We start from the raw sequence: 19,619 nt of genomic DNA, 5'->3' as shown, positions 1-19,619 counted from the left end.
TCAGTTCCTACATTGAGGAACAGAATTCTTATTTCACCCAAGAAGCTGTTGAAAATGCTGTGATTAAGTGCTAGTCAGGTAAGAAAGGATAGGCAAGGTTTGTTTGTGGTGGCAAGCCAAGGTCAGAGCTCACCTAAGATATGTCATTCAGCTTCTGTGACGGAGTGGGGAAAGCTAGAAGGGCAAGCTTTGTTTCTTGGACAAGGCGCCCCAAGAGACAGGTTAGCTTCCTTCTCAGGCTTACTGAAATAAAAAAGGATAACTGGGACATCTGTTCCTAGGTTTTGTCTGGATTTAGGGCTGCCTAAGCCAAGGAAGCTGCATGCAACATAACCATAAAGATCTGTCATACTCCTAAAGTACTATCAGCTGAGGGTACAACACATGGATGAATGTATGATATGACACAAGGACTCAGTTGCTGGCACTAAGAGCTCAGATAATGGGATTGAGAGTAGTTTGTGTCTTCTCCCTCCTCAAAATTAATTTTATTTGAGCACCCAGGGCAGGTACAAATGGACTCGGAGCCTGCAAACCCTCCATGATGGGCCAGTTACTGAAAACTCTGCAGAAGCATAAGCTCTTTGTACTTAAGTCTTCCTAACACATCATTTAGGGGAAAAAGATACAACTAAGCCACATGGCTTTCTTTTCTAGCCTCAGCTACCTCAAGAAACTGATGAAACTGTATGTGGGTATATTTACTGTGGGCTTTTTATCTAAACACAGTATAAGATGCAGGAAGAGAGTTGAAAAGAGACATCCACAGAGTCTTAGGGCCAATTTAGACAATTGCGGGAGTTCCTCTTACAGTACTATACTGTTGTTCTATACAGAATGGGGCACATACTGTCACTGAAGATTTGTTATCTGTTCATTCTGCAAAGAACAGACGTTTAAAAAAAATCTGTCTATCCTGAAGATAGAACTATCTTCCTACATGGCGTTTCTGTAACAGCAACTGTGTACATGAGCCTCAGACTTCAGTAACCTGTTAACCTTCACATGTTAACAGCATCATAACTCTGAAACAGCAGTATAGTTCAGTGCTCTGAATATAAAGAAAGTAACATTTAGTTTGTGAATGAAAACATTTCTTTTTTTCTTTTTTACTTAAAAAACATGTCTAAGATGGGTCCAGAGAAGAATACTGCCTTTGGTTTGATTCAGGGAAAGAGGTGCTGAGTATCAGAGACCATAATCAACTGACTTCGTAGTTTTGTTCAAACACGTGTGATAGAATCAACTATAAAAACTGGTGAAGGTAACTTCATAAAACAGCAGACTCCCTCAAGCTCCACAAAACGAAGTTTGCAGGTAGGGACAGAAGTGAATGGGTAGATCCCAAACTAATAGAAAAGTGCTAATGTAATGTTTCCCAAATGGTTCACAAGGGATCCTGAAATGCAAAGAAGAGAGCCTAAGAAATATTACCTATCATTTGATCCCAGAGAGGGCTGCACAGAGCTGGCAAAGGAGCCAGACTTCTACAGAGTCTGAGTAATCTTATACTGAGAAGAGAAACACATCAGTGTTTTACTACAGAAGTGTGTTACTTGCACCTTTCAAATAGTCAACATTTATAAACCATCTTTTTGTAGTATCCTACTGGGAAATAGGATTTCCAGTAAAAAAACCCCAAAACCTATTACATGAAAGTGGCAGAGATACAACTCATTATGACAGGAAAGCACCATATTCAAGAGCATTCCACAGTTCTGAAAATGCACTTTATTATGAAAAACTGTCTAAAACAAGATTAAACTTGAGGAAAAAAAGACAGAATAAACATTAGTTCACACATAAGAAATCCTTTTGAAGTAAAAACACACACAAGATTATTGAATGATCAAAGAAACAAACGGTCCATTGTCTAGCATGATTTTGCCTGGCAATCTCCCGATCTCCTATGTTAGAATATAATACCTAGATTCTAAGGTACCGGCAACACTCACCTCGGAGGATTTTATTCATGTATTAATTTTACACAGGGGATATTGACCTAGACAGCATGAATGCTGCTTTGTCTACACAGTGCAGGCTTCCTGTTTTGTGACATTCCAGTTGTGGTTTTGTGTTCTAGAATAACACTGTCTATCAAACAGCCTTATTTCAGACTCCATCCAAATCATCCACAGCTGTGCAGAAAATGCAATCATATTGTGCAAAAAGCAACTTCAAGTACGTTAATTAAATGAATCTAGAAATAACTCCAAACTCCTAGTAGTATTATCCTACTAAGTGTATCCAAGCTAAATACAAACTCCTCAAGACAAAATACACTAGTATCACTTTAATGCTGAATGCAGCTAATTCTATCAAAATGCTCTGTCTGCTCAACTTTGGAAGAGGTAGGAGATAAGATGTAGCAAGAAGGAATGTGTGTACCTTGCAGAGTAGCATGTATTCCAATGCCAAGTCTCAGCACGTGTAACACAGGGTAAAACACATTTAACTAAGGGGAAAAAAAAAAAAAGGGGGCAAAAGGCTTTCCTTATGTTTTCATACTAAGAGCAGTCCTAAACAGAACAGCTAATCTAATAAATAGCACTTCTATCTAGAATTCATCAGAGCTTACACAAAAAGGAGCTCTACTGTCATCACTGATACCACTGAGAATAAAAGCCCGTGCTCAAGTGGACTGAGAAGAAAAGCCTGTGCTGAAGTGGAATGACATTATTGGAACTATGAGAATAACCTTCCAGAACAGGAAATTCTCAGCCACTCACCATCCAAGTCAGTGGAGTGGTCAAGAAGTAAATATCCAATTCATATTGAATGACCGTCATTTCCAGCAGCAGCAAAGAGGCTCAAATGCATCAAAGTCTTAAGTAGAAGTACCAAGTCTTTCCTATCTCTTATCTTCTCTTGTTTTCTGCCAGAAAAGGACATTTAATGCTAACCAAGTAGCCCATCTGCTCTTATCTACAGGTGACTCCTAGCTGTCTGTAGTACCCTCTTTCCAGATTGTAAGGCCAGCTAAAGATGCTAGCTTTGGTGCATCTTAAAGAGTTAACAACCTGATTAATGTCTCTAATGTGCTGGAATGATTTCTTCGGATTTTTACAGGGCAAATTCACCATTTATTTCAGTGATCTTAATCCAGTCATAAGGGGCACTCCTACACTTGAGTACTTCCTCAGACAGACACTGGATGAGCCAGTTTGCAGGACAAGAGTTTTAGTATTTCCTTTTGCTCAGGAAGAGCCCTCTGATCTAATTCTCCACTGTCTCTACTGAAGCTCTGGTGTTAGAAGAGGCTTCTGGCCAATGAAACCAGAAATCTGAGGAAACAGATTTACTTATTCCTTGAATGAGTTTTCTTCTTTGTGTTTTACAGCACAGCTACACCTCCTTCGCAGCGGCTGGTGATCATGTTGGCAATTTCAGTCCAACTGTCCATATGAGGGTTATAAACTTCAACAGAGTCAGAGGTTACCGGAGCAGCAAAATCATGACTAGGAGCTCGGCCTCCCGAGGCATAAAGAAATCCATTTGCAGCCACAACACAGACACCAGCTCTTGGTATCTTCATTGATGCAACTTCAACCCACTTTTCCTAATGGAAAGGTGAAAGAGTCAACAAGTAGCTTCAGGGTTAAGCCCCAATTCTGATAGAAGTAACTTTTCAAGCTTAAAAGACTGAAACAAAAAACACTATGCATACACTTCACGGGCTGAAATATGGTATGTGTACAGTATCAAGAGGATTATCAAGACTAATGACAACGCCTTCATGAGTGGTCAAAATCATGCTAGTCACTAAAAAGCGGATCACATACTGTCTGTACACGACCGCCCTCCCTTTCTTCAGTCACTGCAAGATGCAGTCTGTCTCTAAAATAGAGAATGGTACAGTGTGAAGTGGGAAATAAGGAAAACTATATTCAAGTCCAAAAGCAGAACAGAATGGTACACTGGATTATGCTCCACTTTTAACACTAGCCACTGTTCTGAAGAGCATCACAGAAACATGAGCAATAATAGTCACGAATAATTTTTATCTTATTCAAAAGTTTAAGTGTTCAAAGTGATTTTTTTAGTGAATGCCGAAACACCACTACATTCTGATGCAGAAGTAAGATCCTCAACTTTTGCAACAAAGAGCAACTCTTTCAGGGATTTTTTTCCTCTCTTGTCAGATTATTGACCATTCTATTGCAGAGGGGGTATCTATCCCCCCATCCTAACCCTAACGAGTATTTATCAAACTACAGAGTATCTATGCATCATCAGTATTGGTTAGTTTTCAGTTTCCCAAAAGCATACATGTAATCTTCGTAAACATTCCACCGAGTCAGATAGCAAGATTCTACAGGCTGGTTAGGACAGACAGACCCTGAGGTCACTGAAGCTTTGTTTCACTGAGATTACCAGCCAGTAGTGAAAAGAAATAGAATTTCCAACTGTTTTCTTTTTAAAGAACGGAAGCAGGCAACCTCTATAGCATCTTACACAAAGTTGATGCAATCTACACTTATGAAAGAAAGGGGCTCTACTATACCTCTTCAAAGGAGTATTTTTCTACAGTAGCAAGCGCATCCTGAGATTCATTCCAGCCTCCCACAGCATAGATACAATCGTTGAGAGCAGCTACACCAAGATAGGCTCTTCGGGTGCTCATTGGAGCAAGCTCAGACCAACGTTTAGATATTGGGTCGTACACTTCAACAGAACGTAGCTCTACTCCTTCATTGCTGATACCACCAATAACATAAATCAAACCTGTAGAAGCAGAGTTTTTCATCTATTAGGTTTCATAATAGAAAGGTTTGAAAGAGAGTAAATGTTTGTTACAAGTTTCAGACTGACACTGAGATGGTTTAAGAACATCAAATAAAAGTCCCTCATTTGTCCAGTAGTAGCATACATAAAGCTTTCAAATGAGTAACTTGAGGTTCAAGCACTAGAAGCTCTGATGGAGCACTAATTAATCAAGTGTAGGGGAGAGAATTCAGAAGGCTGCAAGCGCTGACCAGGCCTGGATCAAATGCTTAATAAGCACATTTATAGATCAAATCTTTAGACATATCTTAAAATAACCTGTGGCAACTCTAGAAACTGTCACAAAGACACACACAAACCCAAATATAGGAGGTAAATAAAAGCAGTATCGGAAAGGAAAATCAACTGTTACAAGACTAGCTGGATAACCATACTGGCAGCCACATAAAAAAGTTTTCATGAGATAAAAGGCAGAAGACAGAACTTCACAGTCTTTAAGTTCCATAGAATTAGAAGTATGGTACTAGAAGGACATATAAGTGAGGCACAAGCTTGTGCAACTGACAGCACAGTACAAGACATGCATATTTATGTTTCATGACTGAAACGTAAAGCTGCGAAATCCAACAGCTCTTGGAACTGTTTATGGATACAAACTTAACAATAGTCACCTTGCATTTCACAACACCCGAAGTAGTAACGGGGCACAGCCATGCTTCCCACCACATCCCAACTATTTTCTTCAGGATCAAATCTTTCAATTGTGTTGCCAATCTCTGCTCCAACCCAACCTCCTGCAAATAACAGTAAACACAGGAAAGAATTTAATGGCACGAAGTTTGTGTGTTAGGTGCATTTTTAGGCACATGGTGCACTGTTCCAGGACAGGCTAATTCTGAAACCAGCATGCAATCTACAATGGAAGTAAGTTGTAACCAAACAATAACTCCTTAACAAAGATTTAGTATACTAATGCTCGTGTAAACATCTGTTTTTCCAAACTTAAGTTTGCAAATTTGCAACACCAAGATGCAATATTTAAGATCAATTTGCAAGTTCCATGAATTAACACCTTTAAAATTAGCTTCACCCGAACTTACCCAAAGCATAGATAGCACCATAGCACGTGCACACTCCCAGTCCACAACGGGGATGGTTCATGGAAGCCACAGTGGTCCACTGCTTAGTGACAGGATCATAACATTCAGTACAGTCAAAAATCATTGAGTTGTCCTCACCTGCATAGTAAGAGCAAGAACAGAGACAGGGGAAACAATGTTTTTCACTGCAGATACACAAGCATTCTTCAACTTCTTCCGGGACAGACAACGTTTGAATACAAGACCTTCCTTTCAGGTAGCCAAATGGCCAACATAAAAAACCCTTTTTTATACCTAGAACTGAATCATCACCCGTAACAGTTTTCATCAACAGCTCCCTGAAACATTACTGAAAATATCAGAGGGGTGCTACACACTTTTCACTCCATAGCACAACTGGCAGGGTTTTTGAGACCAAAGAACGTGTTCTGTGGTGACAAAACCCAGTATATATATGCAGTCTTTAATGATGGGCTAGTAGAGCTACTCATCACATCCTCGTACAAACATACATAACAAGCCTTTCCAGGTAGGCAGACCACAAGTGGTCTGTCCTGCACAGCTGCCTTTTATGCTATGGGCTTCTGCTAGCCTACAAGGGAGAAAAGAAATGTTATTAGTGTTGGTACACAAATTGGTACACAAAGTTGGTCCACAGAATATCCAACATCTCTTAGTATATCTGCACATATCCATATGCTTACCTGTCAGTTGCTGTACCATGAGGAGAGAGCAGCTTAGTAAAAAATGGCCAATGCAGGAGCCCTAACAGGCATTCACAGAGCAGTGATGGTAGAGAACCATCAATTGGCACTGTGTCTAAAAGCTGTATTATCTACTGTTGGGTTCCTCAGAACCACTTAAAGGAAGAATAGTTTTAAAGACCTCCATCCACGCATTCTCTATTGTCTGTGTAACAAAGAAAACACATGTCAGCTGTTACCTCCGATGGCATAGACCATTCCTCCCACCACAGCCACACCCAGCCCACTCCGGGCCTGGTGGAGAGAGGACACTGTGGTCCAGTAGTGGCTGAAGGTGTCAAATCGCTCCACACAGCTGAGGGCTCTACTGTCACTCCAGCGTCCTCCTTGCAGTCGGGTGTACCCACCTAGAAAGTAAGCGGAAAGATCACGGCTGAGTAAGAGCTTCCTGCTCACCCCCACGCTCCTATATCTAAACCATCGAAAAAATTACAGTAACAGCTACTAGCCACTTTAAGACTTTTGAAGTAGCATTGTTTCTCCAGCACACAAGGAATAATGGTCACCTTGAGGGTCACGTAACTTGTGCCTGAGCTCACAACACCACAAATATTACCATTTGTGTTCTTACTAAAGACAAGCCGACAGCCTTTGCTATCTTAAGTCTGTGTTACTTCCTAGAGTGAAGCAAAAGCATTCCCTTCCAATACAAAGCTGCAGCTTTGCTGAAGACTTGCTATTTCAAGTATCCTATCACACAAACCAGAATACTCCAGACAGAAAAAACTTCACCCTTCAGAAGAACAAGATGTGCACTGAATCTGCATACACCATTCCAGCAGTGAACCACGGGCAAATGCTCTGCTGATTTGCAGATTCCCGCCCAAGGCAAATAATTTCTAGAAGGCAAATCTAGGCTTTGAATGCCATGTCATAGCAACATGAAATGTGAATGCTGCCCCTCTGTGCAATTCTAAGCAGAAAGCAGCCAAAATAGTAACTTAGCCAGATGAAATATTTTGCTATTTTTATATCTTTTGATTAAAAAAAAAAATCCAGTATCTCCTTCAACACTGTAATATGAAATACTACTTCATAATTTGTTTTACAAGGTTCAAACAGCCAAATTCTAACCTACTGCATAAAGGTACTTCCTGGCTTTCCTCCGGGGACGACCTTTAGAAGCTTGCAGAAAACTGCTGACCTTGTTCTCTTTGGGAGATTTACAGACTTCACAATATTCTTTCAACAGAGTTTGCAGGGCCACCCGAAGGCTGAAATCTGGAATACCTAGAGGAAAAAAGCAGATGAAAAAAGGCATAGTGAAAAATTACAGACAATAAGTAACTCTGTTGTAGAAAAGTTACTAACTTCTCCTAAAACAGCAGACAAATCAATATTGCCTACTTCTGTAAGGGTTTTTCAAAAGCAGGTTTTAAAGTAAGCTGTTAAAAAGCAGAATTTGTTTGGATAGAGTAAATCTTTTCAATCACCATGTTATTAAAAAAAAATCCATCAAAATCTAGTAACTCAGAATGACACATTGTTTGCTCAAATCCAAACATCTGATACTTCTTCCCTTCTTTCACTTACTTTCTATGTATTTTAGCAGCCTTTGTGCTGGTAGCAGAGGGAATCGAACAGGCTCCAGCACTTCTACGACGTGTTTCTTTCTTTTTCCCACATCTTTCAAAATCCACTGCATTGCTGCTATAAAAACCTGGTACTCGTCCTCGATGCTGAGGTCCTCGCTTCGCAAGATCTTGATCAGCTGCTCTTTCGTCAGGGCCAGGAACTCCTCCCCGCTCTGCACCTCCGGGAAGTGCGCGTGGATGTAGCTCTCGGTGAACTCCATCAGGTCGTGACAGGCGATCTGCTCGGAGAACTGGAAGAGGCCGACGCAGTTCAGCGGGTCGATCTGCCCCTTGAGGAACTCGCAGCAGAGCTCCACCACCTCGGTGAGCTGCAGCATGTCGGCGGCGACGATCAGCTCCTGAACGTTGTGCTCCCCGATGCTCACCACCCCTGCGGGCACGCACACCAAGCGGGCTCCGCTCGAGGCTGCAGCCGTCGGGCAACCGCCGCCCCGGCCGGCCCGGCGGCCGCCCCGCCGCCACCCCGCCGGCCGTTACCTGTGTAGATGAAGTCGAGGAGCGTGTGGAAGGTGCCCGCCTCGACGCCCGCGATCCGCACCACATCCCGCCCGGACTCCTTCATGCCGCTCGCGAAGAGCGCCGCGAAGTAGGGGCTGCTGGCCGCCAGCACCAGCCGGTGCACGGCGAACGCCTCCGGGCCCACCTCCAGCCGCACGTCGCAGAAGCTCTGCCCGGCCCGCAGGCGGTTGATCTGGGCCAGGAGGAGGCGGGCGTGCCGGTCAGAGAAGGAGCTGCCGCCGCCTTTGCCCGCCGCGGCGCTCGCCATCGCGCTCCCCGAGCCGGCGGCACCGCCCCGCCCCCGCCCCTGAGGGGCCGCGCTGGCGCATGCGCTCCCGGCGCCCGGCTCGCTCGGCCACGGCGCATGCGCGGGGCCGGGGGGCTGTTGGCGGGAGCGCGCGGTCGCCCCGCAGAGGCGGCGGCGGGTTGTGTGAACGGGCCCGCCGAGGTGTCCTGGTGCCGAGCACCCTTCTCCCCCGGCGGGCGTAGGAGGTGGATTTGCCCTAGTTGTGGTACGTCTGTCTGATCCTTTGTCTGTGTGCTTGCCCCACAGACACCTCTGGCCACCGCACCGCGAGGGGATTGCTTGTCTGTGCTTAATAAAGCTGGTCCCCCGGTAGGTTTGCTCACTGTGCCTGGTGCCAGGGTAACTGGTGACCTGCAGATGAGCCGTCACCTTATTCACTGCCTTCGCAGCCTCTGTCCCTCAGTCATGCTTTTGCAAACTGGGTTCTGAGCCACTCTAATCTCTCTCTGCGAGAAACCACAGCTACCATCTGCCTGGGGAAACCCTGGAGATGGGAGGCGGGGGGAACTGCCTGTCAGCTCAGAACTGTGGCATTAGAGCCAGCACTGACTGGAGGCAGAGCCAGCCCATGCACCCCCTTTCTCTAGTGTCATGCCATGTTTGGGCCTTCCTCTTTATTCCAGCACGGATGTTTCATCACTGTGCGCTGTAGCAGTACCATGTGCGCCACCGGGGACAGGACTGATCCTGAGGCACAGCATGCTTCTGCCTTGGTCTGTATAATTCACTGAGTCACTGCATGCCTGAGCACTGACCAAGCGATGGGCATCACATACTGAGTTACATGCACATGGTCACTGGGTCTGGCAGAGCTGGCACTGATTCTGAGAGAAAAGCATCCCTCCTGAGTTTTCCACAACTATTCCAGCAACATGACATGCAGCCAAAGCAAAAAGCAATCAGAGAGCCTCTTGGAATGCTTCCATATCTATTTACTGTGAGACTGGGAAAGAAAAACATGTCTGCTTACAGTTACAATGGTCATGGCCCCTCAGGCTTTTCTCATGATTCTGCGTTTCATTGTAACAACTTTTAAATATGCTTCTGGAAGGAATCAGAATCGTGATACTCTCTGGGGACTGTTGGTTTCTCTGTTCATCAGCGTTACATTCTTGACAGTAGAGTGGTAAAACTACCTTTCAAGCTGGTCTTAAAAAAATACCCATAGAAAATATAGATCTAGATAGAAAAATAAAGTTTATGCAAGCACACACAATTGAATGCATGCTGATATAACTCAGTATAAATTTTAAGCTAGGCTAATAAATGCGTTGAGATTTTTCTTTCATTGATGAATCAGTAAAAGAAACCAGACCCCTCTCGTGCTGACATTTTATTCATTGGAAGTGGCCTGTGAGTAAAAGGCTTAGAATTCTCCTAAATGCCAGTGGCTCAGTCGCTGGCTGATGTCAGCTGTTAGACACTTGGCCAGTACTAGGATTTCACACCACAGCGCCAAATTTACAGACACAAAATAGCGTTGCTGAGACTGCTAATTTTGCCCTGAAGGCCTGTCCTGTACTGTATTAATGTGGTTGAACGGTTCTGCCTCCAGAAGAGGGCACTGCTTCAGCATGTTTCTTCTGTAACCAGCTCTACAAGATGGAGCTAACGCTCCCATGTACTATTTTGCTTCTCCCTAGACAAGCTGTAGATTTTCAGGAATATGACTGAAAGTACATTTGACAGTGAAAAAATTGCACTGTGTAATGAGGAGCCTTTTGATTAGTTAACATCAAGAGTTACAATCATTCCAATGAAGGAATTCAAAATTTCTTCAATTTTAATTTAATAGGCTCCTAACATGATATTTGTCAATAAGCTACCTGAATGCTGACTGACATATAGGACGGGTGGCAAGAAAGGCATGCCGTGTGCTCATCAACGTGTCCTGCTGCTCACGCCTGCACAGAAGTGCTGCCGTCACAGTGCCAAAACCCCTCAGTGAGAAGAATCTCACAAACAAGTTATTCAGGCTTTCTCTTGGAAAACCCTTGTGCTGTGCCAGAGTGCCATGAAGTACTTCAGTCCTCCCTGTGTTATACCAGAGGCCCATGGCTGCTCAGATTTCCCTGGCTGAAGTCTTCTCAGGAAAACCTTTCCAGATGCTGGAAGATGTTCTGCTGAGCTAAGCTGGTGTCTGTGCTCCCTCTCTCAAATGCTGCAGATGGTGCTGTTACTACAGGATGATACATTTGAACATGCAACAAAAATGGGTGACTAAAAGGTGTTGCATGTGTCCATGTTGTATTTCTCCCCTGTTACCGGAAGATCTTTGTTAGATCTAAGTTTTTTTCTTTCCTGACCGCCGTAAAGATGGAGGGATTTTAGTCTCAAAAAAATAAAAGGAAAATAATTGATTTGAAAGTGTGGTTTTGCCTGTCTGCCTTTAGTCTGAATTCTGTACTTTATGGCTATAACTTTAGGGATCATTTTGACTTGGTATTCAAGCAGTATTCTTACCATACTTGGCTGCTAAAATTCTCTCTTGCAGTGGAGACGTGAAACTTGGGCCTTGACTATTTGTAGGTATGACAAACCCTGTGGGATGTTTTGTGATAAGGAGCCACTTTTCCACAAAAGTCAGCCAGAATGTGTCAGGTCAAATTTCTCTCTCTGTTTCAATGGGTATGAAATCTTCACTTCCCTTTCCAAACTGCAGTGCATCTCTGCACTTTGTCTTAAGTGCTAAGGCATCTGCTGTAATCTTTCAGTGATACAGTTAATTGCTGTTTTAATTACTAATTACTCACTGTAGTTATTGTATTTTAACGCACTTGACCTACCAGAGGAGAGGTGTTGGACAGCCTCACCAAAATAGAAAGGAGTTTACTTTGTGGTTTTGGGTCCGGGTCACAAAATCTTCATAGGATGCAACCATTTTTTTTCTACTTCCCTAAGTTTCATAAGGACTTGAACTCAAACTTCCTGCAGAGAAGTCAAAATTGCAGAGGTGCAGAGCCAACCAAAAGGTTATGAAGACTAGAAATATCTGTAGTGCACTAAGCTGCATCTCGTACGCTTTCAAGACGCCCTCTCTCTGTCAAGGCCTACGTTTGTCCAGGTGTCCCATTTCCTCCAGATGCCACTGCATGCCCAAGGCACTGACGTGGACCAGCAGTCTCTGTTGATGCACAGTTTAGTGGAGCGGTGGTGTTATGTGCTGCATGATGAATTTGGAGCCCTTATAGGGGTAAGATGAAAGAGGCCCAGCAGACCAGTTCACACTCATGCAACACAGAGGAGAGAAGAGGCTCCCTGAGTACTTTCAAGGTATTTCTCAAAGACAATGGTGATTAACCCATTATTACCCCAGTGGGACTGGTTATTGTGTTGTCTACCCAGTCAAAAACCTCTGTTAATCTACAGACACTAGATTCTAATTAGATACCTACATAAACCTGTTGTCAGCTTATGTTTTTGTGTGATACGTAAGCTTTAGTGGATGAAGCTTCCCTGCAGGGCCTGAATGTTTCTCACCTCAGTGGGTAAAGGCTTTGTGCTTCACAGTGAGATAACATTTCCCAGACTTAAGCCAGGCATGAGAACACTCTCTCTTGGTAGGTTTGGGCCAGGCCCCAGAGCTGTTACTTTAATTCCTGTGAGGGATAATGAGTCTTGATGATTATGTGTGTGTGTGTCTCTGTGTGTGTGTGGGGGGGGTTGAGGTCTGAGCTGGAATTGACCCAAAGATGGAGAACAAGAGTGGTTCCCAAAGCTAGTCTTTCTGCACAGGCAGCCCCAGAACATAGGGCTTGTGTGAAAACTCTTACAGTTTTCACACTACCTGCGAGGTGGTGATGGCTGTGTCCGTTTCTCAGCTGAACTGTTAATGGCTATGAAAACTGTAAAGCTCCTTGAGGTGCCATGCTGAATGATCTCCCCTCCCCTCCCCTCCCTTCCCCTCCCCTCCCCTCCTCTACCTCTCCTCTCCTCTCCTCTCCTCTCCTCTCCTCTCCTCTCCTCTCCTCTCCTCTCCTCTCCTCTCCTCTCCTCTCCTCTCCTCTCCTCTCCTCTCCTCTCCTCTCCTCTCCTCTCCCCTCCCCTCCCCTCCCCTCCCCTCCCCTCCCCTCCCCTCCCCTCCCCTCCCCTCCCCTCCCCTCCTCTCCTCTCTCTTTTTGAATTTGTAATTAAGTATTTTTATTGCTTTCACTGTAATATGGCTTTAGGTAAAGGTGACATTAAGATAACCGCCTGATACCACAGTTGTCGGTCCAGACAGGTTTAGCATTCTTGAACGGGATATTGAGAAACTCTCCCAAGTATCCACATTGCACCAAAGGTACTGAGAAGCAGGCTGTGCTAGAGTCCAGCTGAGCGGGGTGATGCCCTCCAGCAAGCAGCCATAGCCCGGGGAGCCTTTTGGCAGGCAGCAAAAGTGGGGAGCATGTCTGAGCTGTGAGAGCCTCCAGAGAGAATGTGGCATTCCCAGTGAGTAATGCACAAAAAATGGCTTGTGATTTCAGGAGCACTGGCAATATTTCGCTGCTGTCTGCTTCAGGCTTCACCTTCACAACAGTGTTGGGTCAAAAGGTGATTGACGTATGATAAGAAGTAATAAAAAAAGGAAAAAACTTTTTCAGTCTTAAAGTATGCCCTAGCAATGAAAGGATTGTGTCATCTGACCTACTTGTGTGGAGAGGTTCATGTTCTGGGTATACTTACCTAGCAGGAAGTTTGGAGGAATTCCAGTGAAACTGGGAATGTTGTGCAATATGCGTGGCTACAGTTCCCTACCAGTTAGAAGATTCTTGTGTTTAAGCCACAGATCTGGAGCAATTCCAGGCAATTTGATTTAAAGTAAACATCCTGGATGCAGTGTGTCAGATACTAGCACAATATTGTTTTAGTCTTTCTCATTTCTCCTGTGGGAATAATCATTCCATGAAGAAGGAAAGTGATCTAATGAGAGAATTAACTCAAGAGCTCGAACACTGAATTAATCACAGCTGTCTGAGAGGGGAACCGAGGCAAACTCCACAGAGAGCTCGCTGCATTTCCAAGGAAGGAGGCCAAAAGAATACTAAGACTCAGATAGCAGTTGGTCATCAAAATAGAGGCAGGAAAGATAGGCTTTTGGTAGCTAAAGGGAAGCAAAACTGTGCAGCAGAGAGAGTTTCCCCCCTCATTTCTCTGAGAAGTTAAATCTCAGTAGTAGGGGATCGCTGCAACTTTTTCTTGGAGCTGTTGAAAGCTGCCAGACTGTTGGGGTCTGACCCTGTGTCTCACTTATCTGAAGTAGATGGTTGATTTCATAGCTTGGCTCTTTTTTCACTTTTGTCTAGAGTTGTCCTGCAGCTTCACACTGAATTAGACCTGCTCACTAAGGTGGCTTTGTCGAAGGTGCAGGTCTTCATTTGTCAAAAAGAAAAATGAGTTGGGCTTGAGAATTATCAGTCTTCAGGCACATGGGACTTTAGCCTTGCCATCAGTAAAGTTTGGCAATGTTTCAAATTGTAATCCAAATCCTAATGCTTTTTGGACTCTTTACTTAACTCTTATTGTCTAAATCACCATGTTCCCTTGGATAATAAAGTAGAGCAAACACACAACAGACCCATGAGCTGTCTAGAGCAAGTGGTATTTTAAAAAATAACTCCAAGTTATGCAAACCTTTTGAAGAGAAAAAAAGGAAAATAACCTGAAAATGTGCATAAATTCAGCTAATTCTATTCCCGTTTTTTTATATAGTCATTAGATATATATCAGGAGCATGTTTACTCTCCTAGAAGGTATTGCACTTGCACTGACAGAGCTTATTAGCCAATTTCATTGAGAAGATGGATAGAGTTAAATCTGCCTGATACCCACCACATTCCACAGCCTGTGTGTGCAGTGGGGTCATTCCAGAAGCAGTGTCTCTCTGGAATGTGAGATAACGTCACAAACTCTGAGTAACTGTTAGTAGGACGTCTGCAGGTCCTACATCTGTTTGCTTTGTGAGTCAGGACTTCCAGGGCTCTGCATACACTGAAGCCTTAAAAGATTAAATCTTCCACAGTGCAGCATTTCAACTGTAAATGGCATAGGCTGCTACTACGCATCCTAGTTCTGTGGCTGCTCTGCTGTTCTCTTGCCGTGTATTTCCCTGGATGAATTTTTTCCTTGATTTACCTTTCTTCAGTGCAAGCATTTTTCATCTCCCTTTTCACAAGTTCACCTTTGGAGGCTTGGACTAGTTCTCTGGTTAGAAAGATCATTTTTATTCTAATCTTGTCCTTCAAAGAGCTTGCAAAATCTCTACTTCATTGAGTAAGCAAAAGTGTTGACTAGAATCAGAACAGACCCTTTGGGATTCATAACAGAAGACCTGTCTGAGTTTAATGACAACATACCTATAGTAATATTTTAATGTATTTTTAAACCGGTTGTGCACCAGTATTATGGTGATTTTGTTTGCACTTTGGTTTTCTCAGCTTGCTTATCAGGATGTTACATCAAATGTTATCAAAGCCCTTAAAAACCCATATCTCATTTACAGCTTTCCCTTTTTCTGCAGGCTGGTTGTCTCTCAGCAAGGGAAATAAGCCTGTTTTGAGATTATTTGTCTTAAATAATCTAACAATTATTATTTTTATAATTTTGTTATACTTCAATGAGCATGGAAATGCATTGTTTAATAACTTATTATATTTTTTGATGCTCAGCATTTGCAATATTTTATTTCATAAAATCTCTTTTATAATTTTTGCATACTAACTTGTCCAAGGATCACCTTAAAAAGTGCAACTCCATTTGCAGTGTGAAATAAGGCTCTGAAACAGAACTTGTCCATGCTAGTCCTAGTTCTGCAATACTTGCAATGATCAGATAAGTCTCTTACTGACTCTTTCCCACTGACTCAGTTTGCTTCTCACTACTTATTTTCCCCTCAGGTGTATTTTGAAGATTAATGAATATTTATAAAATGCTTCTGAGTGAAACCTGCACATGAAAAATGCAACAGAAGTTGAAAATGTCATAATTACTGATGCTTATTATTTTTTAAAAAGGAAGCTATGTTGCAGTCAATATCCATGGAGAATTATGAACTATAAAAATAGAGTGAGAACTCTAAAGGTACTGCAGGAAACTGTGGCTGGTACAACTAAATTAAAGGGGAAAACAGCTGGGTAACCTGATGAAGAAAGCCTTGCAATGGTACAAGATACAGTGGGCCAGTTTTGTTTATAATGCTTAGTATTGAAATATGTGCATTACAGAAGGATGATGAAAAACTTCTCACTCTGCAAGTAATTAAAAATGAGGTTAATCATTGTAAGTAACAATAATTTTAAAGCAGCAGGCTTGAATAACCTATACTGAAGAGCCGTAGCAGAACTGTCAAGAAAGATCTCATTTGTAATATTTCCTGGCATTTCAGTGAAATTTCAGAAGATTCATAGTATTGTGGCAATGTTTATGGAAAAAAAACCAAACAACAGAGCAAGCAGGATGACCCAGCTAGCTGTGTTATGGTTAACGTGACACCAATCCCAAGCAAGGCAGTACAAAAGCTGAAACTTGGCCAGGCTGTAAGTCAGTCAATAATTGGCAATATTTTTAATCAACATTGTCTTGGTGATAAACCCAATTTAACATCTTGATAAAGATTGTAGTCTGTTTCCTACAGATTAGTGTAGGAACATATTTCACAACATATTTCACAAAAGCATTTGATCTATCATTGTGACATTTTGATAAAGCATTTTAGTCCAGTGTCACTAAACACAGAGACATTTCAGTTGTCTGGGCCAGTGTGGGTCCAGAAGCAGGGCACGTGCTTTTGAGCTGTGGTGCACAGCAGGCACTTACCAAATCAGGTCAGCATTAGCTGGGGAAGTCTGCAATCATCAGTAACTTGGACCTTTCTTTTCCCTGGTTCACCTTGCAGTGTATTGCTGTTTTTTAGTGATTTGCGTTATTTTAAATTTTGCTTTATGTGAGCTATCCAAGCCTTTCTATAAAGGTAAAAATCTCCACTGATAGCATTTCTGAATGACACAGAGATTGTTTAAAATGTAAATTACTGTGAATATATAGCAGCTGGACAGAGCAAACAGTGGCTGAGGAAGGTTGGTATATTCGCATGAAGGTTTTGTAACACAACCAAGTTCAAAGCAATAAGCCTAAGAACTAAGATCACAGTTCACAGCTCTGGAACGAGGGAGCTGTATAGTGGAAAAGAGTTAACACCAAGAAAAAATGAGGAACACATGGACACTGGAGGCATGCAAAAATCAGAATGATGCCTTTGTAGACACAGGCAGTGCAATCAGGGGGAAGTGTGTAGAGAGGCAGGGACATGGTGCTCTCTCTGTAGGTCACCCTTAACGCTGCCATGGCGCACGGCTTTGATTTGTACAATTTAGGGAGGATAGTCATGACTGAAGAAGGTACAGCAAGAACCATAAAAATGATTTAAGGAGAGAGGGAATGCCTTACAGTGACATATGTAAACTAAATAGAGCTAAAATAGAGCTAATTGCTAAGAATCACTTTAATCCAGTGTATATGCTGCTGAGCAGAAAAGCAATGCTGAATACTGAAGAACTCTAATATAACACACTTTAGCAACAACCAGTGGCTGAAAGCTGAAACAACAAACATTAAATTAGGGATAATCTTTAACACTGAGGAAACAAACGTTCAGGTGAATTGGTCAATTCTCCATTATTTGAAGTTTTAAATCAAGACTGAAAGTCTTTCTGGATGATAACTTGTATTTGAATAAAACCTATCTGGATCAATGAAAGAATGACCAAGAGATATGGGACAATTTCTACGCTAGGGACAACTGAGTAGTTCTTGACTTTGTGGCTTAGAAAGGAGATGTGCTAGAGAAAATGTGGTAGCTCTGCAAAATTATTTGTGTCACAAAAGAGTTAAATGGTTTGCTTAGGGTACATCATGAGTCAGTGGGAAAGTTATGAATAGGAGCTAAATGGTCTTGGTCCCTTAGCTGCTGTTAGGATCCAGTGTTGTTCAAGAGCATGCAATAACCAGCCCATGGCTCATCCTGAAACTAAGCGTGGAAGAATTGTTTGCTGAAAGTGATTTCAAGAGTAATTTAGCCAGAGCAAAGAGAATAAAGTGGAATGGGAAGAAAAAGAGCATAGAACAGGCAGAAACAATTGTGCTTTACTTAACAAAAAACATGCAGGAAATCTTTGGCTATGGTGATATAGAAAAAGTTGGTATTATGGCAGTGAGAAGGGAGAATTAATTATTGAATTTTGAGCACAGCAAAATAAAAAGCAGGAAAATTTCTGCTCTGATTCAAGTCTAATAAAGAAGCACAGGAAAGAACGGAGTTAGTGAAATGGGGGGGGGGGGGGGGGGGGAAAGGACTGCCAGAGCTTTACAGAAGACCAAATTCTTGTTTTTTCTTTTCAAACAGTAGAACTTACAAATTGAGTTAGCACGAAATACAGATGTAGCGAAGTATCATTCTAAAAACAATTCAGTGCTGGTAGGAATTAGTCCATTGTTAAATATACTGAGAAGCTGGTTGGAAGCAGAGCATGACCTAATGTGTTTAGCATTACTGTTGCAGCTGTGTGAAACCATTCCAATAAATAAACAGGCTAGTGAAGAAAGTGTGTCGGATTTTTAAGATTCTCCTAGTTTAACAGGACATGCCAAGTCATTGTTTTAACTGTGGGCCAGATCTTTGAATGCTGTAAGGTACCTAGCTCCATAGCAAGCACTGGGATGATGCTGATTTTCACAATTTGATAATCTGACCCCTGAAATTAAATCCTTCTCATGGCTTCCTTGATGTTACTACTATGAGAGGCTGTACAGAATGGCACAGACCTGTCCACTCCACTGCAGTGTCAGGGGGAGTATAGATGTATAATTGAAAGCAGGATTTCTTTCATCCTTGTCTGACGAGTTTTGGTTTTACTTTGACCTAACAGTGACACTGCGAAGCAGAACTACTGATGGCCGGAACCTGATTGGATCCATCTCTGACACTTCCATTTGTCACAGATCATTCTGTCCAGAACAATTTGGTGGGATTAATTGCACTCAAAATTATGCTTCAAATTCATATTGTGAGAGACTTTTATACTGCTGTTTAAGGTAAAAGCCCAGTGCAAGAGACCATGGATACTATATACTGGCAGTATCCAGTAAACAGTATGCAGAGATTTATCTAGTACACCACAATCCCCTGTTTTGCAAGAATGATTCTGAGATATAAAATAAATACATTTCAGTGTTCTGTAGCCAGGCTCACTGACCTGTTTCTGCCTGCAGTGTTTCTTCTTCATCTGAGCAGAGTCAGGCATCCCAGAACTCGTGACAGGAGTGCTGTGTGCCTGTGCTAATGAAAGATTTGGGTTGAAGATTTGGTGCATTATTGACATGGCCTTCCAGAGGTCTCTAGTTCTCATTGTTCCACCTTAAGTCAGCAGGAGCTGCCTGTGCTCTCCTCTTTGAAAGTCAACCCTTAGCTGTTACCTTCAGGCTTCTAGCTGTTCAGTTCAAGTCACAAGATTACACCTGTGCTAACCTGTCTGGGAGCTTTGTGATGCAGATGCAAAAACATCACAGAAAGATTAATATAACCAGCCATTGATTTATTATGTTCTAGGAAGTAAGGGATAAAGCAAGCTGGCGTGATGCCCTGAGCCCAGCCTCC

At 42.7% G+C, this 19,619-nt stretch overlaps 1 protein-coding gene across 1 annotated transcript; it reads right to left on the bottom strand.

Moving 5' to 3' along the window:
* Window positions 1–1,721: 1,721 nt before the first annotated feature.
* Window positions 1,722–8,977, bottom strand: IPP (intracisternal A particle-promoted polypeptide). The gene is made up of 8 exons (XM_074906300.1): window positions 8,662–8,977; window positions 8,123–8,554; window positions 7,664–7,819; window positions 6,769–6,936; window positions 5,826–5,963; window positions 5,397–5,519; window positions 4,505–4,725; window positions 1,722–3,559 (listed from the first exon to the last, which is right to left on the bottom strand). Exons 1-8 carry the CDS (start codon window positions 8,948–8,950, stop codon window positions 3,335–3,337), a joined length of 1,752 nt encoding a protein of 583 aa, XP_074762401.1. The 5' UTR covers window positions 8,951–8,977; the 3' UTR covers window positions 1,722–3,334.
* Window positions 8,978–19,619: the final 10,642 nt, after the last annotated feature.

This window comes from Athene noctua, chromosome 5 (genome assembly GCF_965140245.1).
Source record: "Athene noctua chromosome 5, bAthNoc1.hap1.1, whole genome shotgun sequence".
Taxonomy (NCBI): domain Eukaryota; kingdom Metazoa; phylum Chordata; class Aves; order Strigiformes; family Strigidae; genus Athene; species Athene noctua.
This window is presented reverse-complemented; position numbering and strand designations above follow the sequence as displayed.